The 10,688-nt window shown below is 37.4% G+C and overlaps 1 protein-coding gene across 1 annotated transcript; it reads left to right on the forward strand.

Annotated features, from left to right (window-relative positions):
• The first annotated feature begins 1,881 nt into the window (after positions 1–1,881).
• LOC146141380 (uncharacterized) lies at positions 1,882–9,837 on the forward strand. The gene is made up of 9 exons (XM_083389995.1): positions 1,882–1,950; positions 2,777–2,911; positions 3,226–3,279; positions 3,924–4,035; positions 5,212–5,478; positions 8,096–8,177; positions 8,444–8,511; positions 8,648–8,749; positions 8,881–9,837. Coding segments are annotated over exons 1-9 (933 nt in total). The 5' UTR covers positions 1,882–1,948; the 3' UTR covers positions 8,992–9,837.
• The last annotated feature ends 851 nt before the right edge of the window (positions 9,838–10,688 follow it).

Genomic DNA, 10,688 nt, shown 5'->3' on the forward strand with positions numbered 1-10,688 from the left:
CAATCTCACTTTTTCAAAGACTCTTGGTTTACGAGATTAAGTCAAGACTCAAAAACAAATAAACAAAAACAGTAGATTTAAAGAAAGTCTTATTGAACCTATGAAATGGGGTTATTTCTCTTGTTTTTCAACTAATCTTTGAACCAAATAAAAGGCGTATTTGTAAGTGTGATGATCCGCTTTAGCAACGCCGCTGGACAATAGTATCAAGGTTAAAAGTCACCAAGATCCGTCTGTTAGTCAAATTGAGTTGTCAGTCAACTGGTAGAAGACTTGGCTCAAGATCTACTTGTATTTGTATAGTAAATAATTCTACTTGGCAAAATGGGTGGGTGGTGTGTTTCTCAGCACATGCAGTAGTTTTCAATTGGCTAGATTTATTTAGATGTTGTAATGTTACAGTAAACCTTGAATGAGGAAAAGAAAATGTGTAAAAAAAATATCTGTAGGGTGAAGCTAGCCCCCACAAGTGAGAAATGACTACTTTTGTTCTCAGAAAGCTTTATTTAACTTTCTACTGCAATAAGCACAAGAAAAAATCAAAACTTGTTTGAAAAAGAATTTACTTTGGCACAATTTAAAGCTAATTGTTGACAATGAATTTAAAAGAGGGCGGGGAAAGTACCGAAGGCGTAAATTGGCGCTCGGTTCCAATTCGGGTTCGAATTGTGCTGGGCGGCGTTCCGTCTCGATTGGAAGTGCAGCGGCGGAGGGGCGGCGCAATTTCGTTTGTGAAAAAGGGGCTCGGTTGGGGCAAGCGATAGAGAAGGACACAGCTTGATTTAATTGTTCAGGATTACTTCGTCATATGTTAAAAGAAACAAGGCGGTGGCGTGGGGTGGTTAGCGAGCGTTGCTAAGGCGAAGGCGAAATGCGCAGCTAATTGAGCGAGCGGTTTAAGTCGGACGTTAATGTTGTTGAGCAACAACAGCAAGCAGGCAGTCCGACCTGGAGCGGTTGTTGCGTCACAGTGGGTTGGTATATAACATTTAAAGAATCACTAGAGTGATTGCTTTTAATGAAATGGGTGTTCTCTGGCTTGTAATTTATCAGTCAAAAGTAATTAAAACAACACTTGTTGCTCCATGGAATGTTACCAGGTCTGCAGGCAAATCGAAAAATTAGTTGAAAACCTGTATTTTTCATCATGTTTTTTACTTATTTTGGCCTCAATTGATCTAACAGTACTCAGATATGCCAAAATGAATCCCTTGTAAAAAACTGCTAGCAGTTTAAGACTCACTTGGGTAAAAAGGTTTCAAAAAATCTTCAATATAAGTTTTCACACTATAGTTTGATAATTTGAAAATGCCATTTTATTGATAGTAATGCAATTGAAACATTCAAGGGAGCAGGGTTTTTTTAAGGTTTGGTTTGGGTGATCGCAAGTGCTTCATTTAAATACCAAAAAGTTGCAAGTCCAAAATTTGGGAAACCGCTGAAGAAATTTGACACCTTAAAAAAACACAAGCCTGCAACTATGATTTCAATAAAGTTTGCAATATACCTTTAATAGCAAACATCGTTTTGTGTTTCGAAACAATTTGAAAAGCTAATCAAAAATTTGCGCATTGCTTTTAATTAGGCATTTCTGATAGTCAACATTTTATCTTGACGCCTGTTATTTTGGATAGAAAGTTTTGTGACCTGATCTGATAGCAAATGACATTATATAAATGTTATACAAAGTCTATGAAATTATAACGTTTAAAGATTAGACAGTTTGGTAGTAATTTTCAACGATTGTAGTGTTGACCATTTTATTTGTAAAGTTTCTGTTTTGTTTTCAAATTGCATTTAAAACCTGTCAAGCGATCCAAGTTTCTATCGTTGTGTTTCTATCAGCCTGAATATTGTTCAGGTTCGAACGAAGCTGCTCGATGTCGTGGCAAATATCAAAGACACTTTCAACAACGGGGAATATAAGATCCAACGACTCCACTCACCAATGTAAATGCTATAAAAATATTTTAATGTTTTACGAGCGGTTTTAAAAGTACCTCCTTTATCCACTCACCAATGTAAATACATTACTATGTTTTATAAAAATTCATTAACAAAACTTTTTTAAGTGGCTTGCATAGTCTTCCCTCAAAGTAACTACAGCAGTAATGTCCAGTACTACTTATTCTATTCCTGTAAGGAATGTTTTTCCAAAAGTTAACCTTTTGAGAAGAAAACTGTTGAATTGCAAACAATTGCTGAAATACCGCCCTGGTGTTTCTATCGGCTGTCTGTACCAGATTTTTTAATTTTTAAATAGCAACAATGTTAAAAGGGAGTTGATTTTGTATTTCACCTTTTTTCCATTTGACGCATGGTTTTTGAAAATGACTGGTTAAATTCGAATGAACATTGTGGCATGGATTTCAAGTATTTTGTTTCATTTAAAATGCATTTGTTTGAAATAAATAATTTGAGAAGCAAAGCAAGCTATTGAAGCTTGTAAAATAAAGTAGCAATTTTGAAGTGTAAGAAGTTTATTTTTTTTGCCCGGTTGTTTTCAATCTTTTTTACACTTAGTAGCTTTTTCCCTCGATTTTGAAAAGAAACCATTCTGCTTAAATTTACTTAAGTTTATTAAAGCCAACCCCAAAAACAATTAATTTAACAGAGGGAGAAATTTTACGACAGCTGTAAAAAAAGTTATTTTTAATTTTTTTAAACTACGCACAACACCTGGAACCCTTCTCAGTAAATTGCCTGCATTAGATCAATTTTGTGCGAGTCTCTATATCAGGAGCTTGATTTTTCTAATCCCCTGGTATATTTCCAGGCGGGTGGAAACGGCACCGAAGGTTCCGGAACCGGCGACCTTGCCGGCCGATGAGGGTCAAAGGTCACGGGGTCACTCGGAAAGGTCATCTGGTGACCGAAGGCTCAGCGCGTCAACTTCGAACAAAAACTCAAGGTATATTTGTCGATAAAGATGTTTGTGACAGATCGGACGAAGCTACCGCATTATATCAAAATGCAATGTTATTATAATCAAGTAAGCAAACTAAATTTTTCAAGGGCAATTTTTTTCTGGTAATTTTGCCCAAAAATGGCATTAAAGAAGTTTAAATGCTATCAGTTGTCAATTGAAAAAAAAAACCTTTGAAAATTTTTTTTCTTTGAAATAAAACTCAAATCATGGCTAACACTTCAAAAGTAATTTGCAATCGGTACCAGCCTAGTATCGGACGTGTAGTATGTGACGTCACAGTGTGTTATTGTTTGAAGGAGCGGAAAGAATGAAGAAAGAAGGAAGCGAAGTTCGAACCACTCCGAGTCCGAGTAAGCCAAACTTTGTTTTTATTGTCAACCGTGATTTGCATCGTTTGTTGCAAAGTTACCGCACGACACATTTTGCCCATTGTCCTTTACAGTAGTGGTTCTTAACCAGGCCTGCGAAACCTTTCGAGTATGTTGTGGTGTTTAGCAAAATGACGCAATTTTGTTGCAAAGTTTTATTCCCTCTGTTAAACTACGCTCGCATCTGTAATGTAGCTTGAAAATGAATCTCAAACCCAAAAAGGTCGAGTAAATCGACATCATCCAACCCATCAACTGATGATGATACAAGTTTGTATCAAAAAGCCGTAATTTGAAAATGCTACCAAGCTACCACCACTCAGTGAAGTGGTTCTCAACCGGGGCGCCCTGGTGTGCCATTTCTAATGCTTAAGGATGCCGATAGGGATAGGTCAACTATTTGTGTGCGATTAGAGACCATTATATCAAATGACATTTTCCTACATGTTCTAAGTTGATTGTCTTGTTAAAGTTCCATTTATAGCGACATTTTAGCAAAATACTCAACGAAAATTCCAGTCGGGGTGCCGAAAATCTTTTTATTATTTTTTAGGGGTGCGTAATCCATAAAAGGTTGAAACTGACCTAATGAATATATTTCAACCTTTCAATGTTTGTTTTTCAAGTTCGCATCAATACGTCAACATCCAGATCGGGCAGCAGTTGGGTCACGTGACCAACGGAACCGACCAATCAGAAGCTCCGAAGATCACCCAAGCACCAGAGGACATCAAAGAGGTAACCACGGTTGTGACGTCATAAGGTTTTCGTTGTTTGATCACACAGGTTGGAATGATTGCCGTTAGTGCAGCTAGGGTGTATGGTGACATCGGATTGTACCCGATGTCAAGTCGTGCTATCGTTCTTCGTCACCAAATTGTCAGAGGATTTTTAACCAGGCTTTGAAAATCCCAAGTAAAGTTTAAAATTTTTAATTAAAATTAATTTTATCAAAAAAAATAGTAAAATGAAAAAAGCAAAATTGCCAATTGAGCCAAGAAAATGCTTTTAAACGTTTCTTTCCATCTATTTCGCTTGCTTGAGCACCGTAATGCCGTCATTATCGAATCGCGACACTTTTGTTCAAAATATCCGATATCACAATAAACATCTCCAACTACAGCTCCAGCATTCATTCCAATCCCTGTGTGTGGTTCAAGTATTGCGTAAAATACACGACTCTAGAGTTGACTTTACATGGTTTGGTGTCTTTCGTGACATGTTTGGACAAATTCTAAGTGCCCCAGAATTATCTGCACCTTACTAAACTAATTTATCAGAACAATAATAACAACAAACTTAGAGCTTTGTCTTTCATAAACATTACATTTAAATTGTTTAGGGTAAATTTCAATCACTGTTAAACCTTATTATGATGCGCATTACCTTATACTTCTACAATTGGAGTTTTAACCAGGGTGAGATGTGTTGAATTAATATGACAAAAATAAACTTAAACCGAGATTTGTATTTATTATTATAAAAACAGACAGCTGTTGTAATTTAAATCAGTGGTTCTCAAACATCTGAAAAAATCTTTTTAATTCTTTCACTTTTAAAATATATTAGACTGGGCGCATCCTTTTTGTGTTTTAATATCAATAAATAAATCATTTGTCAGCTTACCTACAATAAATAGTTTTGAATAAGTTGCGACTAAAAATGTTAAAGAATATTGAAAGGTGATTTAAAAATTTATCCGGTTTTAAAAAATGAAGTCAAGGAAACAAAATGTTGCCAAGTGAAAAGTTCGAGAGCCACTGATTTAGATTGTTTTAATGTAGATGTGTTTGTAAAGCTTGTTTATTGCACAATGTTTTGCCCCTCTGTGCTCTGTATGTGTGTGGGTGTGTGTGTGTGTGTGTGTGGGTAGTTGTCACTAACCGCATGTCGTCGGTGCATGCCACTCCACAGCAGGAACCCGACAAACCAAAACCATCGCCGCGCCTGACGCTTGACACTGGCAACGTGGCAACTGAGGCGGGTGCCAGTGGCAAGGTGGCAACTGAGGCGGGTACCAGTGGCAAGGTGGCAACTGAGGCGGGGCCCAGTGCCGAGCTGCCACCTGCCACGGCGCCACAGGCCAGACCGCGAACCATGACCCTCCCCGAGGCCGGATCGGAACCGCAGAATGTCGCCGACAAGAAAAAGTCGCAAACTTTGGAGCGAAACAAGCCAGAGGTTGGTTTGCTGCCCCCTTGTGTTCAGCTACTAACACCACATTTGCGTTCGACTAAAATGCCGCTTAACCGACATAATCGCCGCTTTTTCAGTCGACCAAGAAGCGGAGGTCTCTTCTTTTTTTCACCGGACTCGACAAATTTTTTTCACGAGCTCCGAAGAACGATGACTCGACAAAAAGTCCCGAGGATAAAAGTGACGCGTCAGCGAATCCTCACTTCCAGAGAATGCACTCTCCAGATTACCGTAGCGACGAAATACAAAGATCCAACAGCGATACTGGTAGTCATGGTAACCTTGGTAATCGGGCAGCTTCTGATGACGGTCGCCATGACAACGACGGTTTTCATACTTTTGAAAAGTTGGATCACGATTCATGTGAGCATGACACAAATGAAGAGGTGAAAGATGATCTTGAATTGCATCACGGTGATTCATATGAGCAGCATCATGATATGGATCATGCAGATAAATTGGATGCTGCTCGTGATACATCTCATGAATCATATGAACAGCATACTAATCAAGATCTTGACGCTGTCCGTAACTCAAATGATAGAGCTCATGAATCATATGAGCAGCATCATGATGTTCATGATCACGACCAATCACATATTGAAGATCACGATTCATATGATGGAGTTCATAATTCACATGATGGACTTCATAATTCACATGAAGGACTTCATGATTCACATGATGGAGTTCACGTTTCACATGATGAAGATGATGAAAGATACTTGCGGATGACTCCAGCTTACAGAGACCAGGTTGAAGTTGAATCGGTCAATTCCGATGAAAAACATAATTATGAAAATGTGGAGTTCGGCAACAAACGACCAAGTTATTCTGACGACAATGAGGATATGTTCCCTAGCAACCATGATGATGACGCCGCCCCTAGCAACCATGATGACGGCGCCTCTCCTAGCAACCATGATGATATGTTCCCTGGCAACCATGATGATATGTTCCCTGGCAGCCATGATGATATGTTCCCTAGTAACCATGATGACGTCTCCCCTAGCAAGCGTGATGATGACGTCTCCCCTAGCAACCGTGATGATGATGTTTCACCTAGCAACCATGATAAAGTCTCCCCTAGCAACCATGACGTCATTAGTCTTGACGGAAGTTCCAGTGTTTCTTCTCAGTCGTCTATTTTTGTGTCGGACGACGAATCGTTTCGCAAAACTTTGGTCGCTCCTTCGGTCCTACCACTAGGTGGTGCTAATCACAACCCTGGTGATGATGTCACAAAAGTTGATGAACATGCCGCTGAAAGTAACGACGTCAAAAAAACTTCCAATTTAAGTGATGTCATAAACGCAGCTCTAAATCCTTCGATGACACAGCCTGGTTCTGGCCAAGAAGTCATCATTCCACCTGGTTCTGCTCCTGAGGATTTTTATGACTTCGCAGTGGACTATACTGCCTCTAGTGGTGATAAAAATACCCCCGAAGACGAAAATATATACGATGTGGCCGATGATGTCACTGATGACGTCATCAAAGTTGGCAATCCCAGCAAAGACACAAATTCCGACTTTAACGTAAAAGTTTTTGCAAAAAGTGGACTTTCTGGCAGTGACTCAGCAAAAGTGCTGCAGAGTGATGAGTCAGCAAAGGTATCATTTAGTGAAAATCAAACTCAGGTTAATTTGTAGTTAGAAACAGATTGTTTTGTAATTCTTGTCGTGCGGCCGGAATTTGTTGCATTTTTACTTTTTGTAATTGAAACATCGACAGAGAATTGATTGGGGAATCCCCTCTCTGGTTTTTATTCGGTAAACTTTTAACTTTTGAACACCAAGATTTGATTCAATTTTGTTGATTTAGGAATCAATTGCCGCAAGCAACTCATTTTTGATTGTAGTTAATCTTACAGCTATCGATCTAAAATGCAGTTTTATTAATCGATAATTATTGTTTTTATTTTTGTTGCAAATAAAGTGTTGTGATTGAGTTTTTAAATACTGATCTTTGAAATGTTATAATTGGAGCAATCTTAAAATAAACAAATTGTTTTTACAGATCTTCAGGATTTAAAGTTTAATTTATTCAGATTATCAGATCGTAATTCCATTTTCAGATGGCTTCAGTAATTCTTTTAATATACTTAACCTATTGTTTTGTCATTGTTACCTATTGTTGTGTCTGGTTTATACAGAAACTTTATTATAATATTTAGTAATTTGATTCATAATTTCTTTATTTGTAGAAATAAAAGCATTAAATGTTGTGATGTTTGCTGGACAAAAAACTATGATTGAAATTTATGTGCAAGAGATTATTGACGGTTTGTTCTAATTAATAATGAAGAAAATTGAATTCCCCCAAATCACTCAAATAAACCAGAAAAAGGGCATCAAAATAATTTATTTCGTTTTTTTTGAGTTCTTTGATATTTACTGATTAATAAATGTTGAATGTTTAATTGCAAAATTGAACCTTGTTCTTATTTGAAAGCGTGTTGTGTTGATTTACAATCTTGTGCGAAAGTGTTTTTGCACGAAGCGCTGCATGTTTCTATTAACCTTGAAGCAGTTTGACAATTGATTTTCATTCTTTTTAAATCCTTGTTTGTTCAAGATTTCTCACCAACTTTTTTGTTCAGATACCTGAAGAAGACCCCCAACTAAACGGTGGTTCCCCTATTTACGATCTACCCCCAGAAGCCCCTCGTGATGTCACAGCAGGTCAGTATGACACAACAATGACAACTTTGTACTTGTGATTTACTTTTTTTCGATATACAACTGTTTGCCATTTTGGGTGTTTTTTTTGGATAGAAGCTTTAACAGTGTTTGTTGTACTTTAAAAATGCTGTGTTCAACTATTTGCCTTTCTTGTTAATGTGCTGTCTCTGAAAACAAGAAAACTCAAGTGTTATTTCTCTGAAATTCATATTGCTATAATCAGCCGAGTTGTTTTTACTAGAGTCACCAACAATTCTGTATTTCAGAAATTTACGACGAGGTCCCCCCCAAAGATGACGGCACGGTGATTTTGCCCCCCCACTATTTGTACACGGTAAGTCCATTCGTTTCCTGATTTCGCTTGTGTTATTTTTATATTTGTATTTCTAATATAATGTGTATGATTTCTATAGTTTTTTTATTGTGTGTTGTATGATTTCTATATGATGTGAGTTGTATGATTTCTATAGGTGCAGGCGATGTACCCTTACCACGGAGCTGACGAGGACGAATTGTCGTTCGAGAAAAACGATGTGATTTACGTCGTCGAGTTTCCCGACCCAGAAGAACAGGTGTGTGCGATTTCTATCTTGTTCAACGCCTAAAATTAAATTTCTGGCCGGCATTTATTTTCTAAATATTATCATATACATTCTTTCAATTATTTTAACTTGTTTATTTTGTAATTGTGATACGTTTTTAGGACGAAGGTTGGCAAATGGGGATCCTTCAAGTTTCCTGGAACGACACCGGCTCCACTTCCACTATGGGGGTTTTCCCCCAGAACTTCACCAAGCCGATGTCACAAAGTTAAAAAAATCACCTGGTGGGAACATCACACAAATCGACTCGACGCGCAAAATTAGTTTTCGATGAATGGTGATAAAGTTCCGCACCAACTGCTGAATGCTCAGCGATTCTGTCCAAAGCACTTTGAAAAACATTTATCACTATTAACATTTAAATGAAATGAAATGGTTTTTAAGGTAATTTGCAAAACTTCCAAAACCCAAGTCTTTATGTGTTGTCAAATTTATGTGGAGCTTCGATACGATGCTATCGGTCATTCCTTAACCAGTAGTTCCCAAACTCTGGCGCTCATAAATCGTTAACAAAAGCAGTCATTCTAAAATAATATCGAACCTTTAAAACACCTGGTGACCTTTCAATGAGTTGTTTTTGAAAACTAGCAAAAAAACTTTGAAACTTTATACTCGGCGAGAATTATTGAGAGACATAATCTAACTCGATCGGAAAAGAAGAACCTGATTGAAACGCTTGATGCCTTCCAATATAACCTTATGCATTGTTGTCATCTGTACATTGATAATTTCACCAGCAGCCATAATTTTGCAATTGATTCTTTGTGCAATCAAATGTTTTCACTACAAAGAGCCTTGCGGTGAACAAGACCTACGTTTTTACGATTGTTTGATATTTATAGTTCAACTAACCCGTACTTTGTGTGTTTTTGTACAATAATGATGATGGTGCTAATAACTAGATAAGCTATCGCAGCTTGATTTTACCTTTTTCTTTTAATTTGATAAAGATTACCTTAATCTTTCGAGATGAAACTTTCGTTTTTACCTTGAAATGAAATAATTCTTTTGAAGTCATTTAACTCTATTATTCGTCATATTACACCTGTTCGATTTTATTGTTACGTCATTGAATCGTTTGTTTACTTTTGAATTTGAAAAATACAATCTCACTTTTTCAAAGACTCTTGGTTTACGAGATTAAGTCAAGACTCAAAAACAAATAAACAAAAACAGTAGATTTAAAGAAAGTCTTATTGAACCTATGAAATGGGGTTATTTCTCTTGTTTTTCAACTAATCTTTGAACCAAATAAAAGGCGTATTTGTAAGTGTGATGATCCGCTTTAGCAACGCCGCTGGACAATAGTATCAAGGTTAAAAGTCACCAAGATCCGTCTGTTAGTCAAATTGAGTTGTCAGTCAACTGGTAGAAGACTTGGCTCAAGATCTACTTGTATTTGTATAGTAAATAATTCTACTTGGCAAAATGGGTGGGTGGTGTGTTTCTCAGCACATGCAGTAGTTTTCAATTGGCTAGATTTATTTAGATGTTGTAATGTTACAGTAAACCTTGAATGAGGAAAAGAAAATGTGTAAAAAAAATATCTGTAGGGTGAAGCTAGCCCCCACAAGTGAGAAATGACTACTTTTGTTCTCAGAAAGCTTTATTTAACTTTCTACTGCAATAAGCACAAGAAAAAATCAAAACTTGTTTGAAAAAGAATTTACTTTGGCACAATTTAAAGCTAATTGTTGACAATGAATTTAAAAGAGGGCGGGGAAAGTACCGAAGGCGTAAATTGGCGCTCGGTTCCAATTCGGGTTCGAATTGTGCTGGGCGGCGTTCCGTCTCGATTGGAAGTGCAGCGGCGGAGGGGCGGCGCAATTTCGTTTGTGAAAAAGGGGCTCGGTTGGGGCAAGCGATAGAGAAGGACACAGCTTGATTTAATTGTTCAGGATTACTTCGT

The sequence above is a fragment of the Ascidiella aspersa genome, chromosome 5, assembly GCF_963924565.1.
Source record: "Ascidiella aspersa chromosome 5, kaAscAspe10.2, whole genome shotgun sequence".
Classification (NCBI taxonomy): domain Eukaryota; kingdom Metazoa; phylum Chordata; class Ascidiacea; order Phlebobranchia; family Ascidiidae; genus Ascidiella; species Ascidiella aspersa.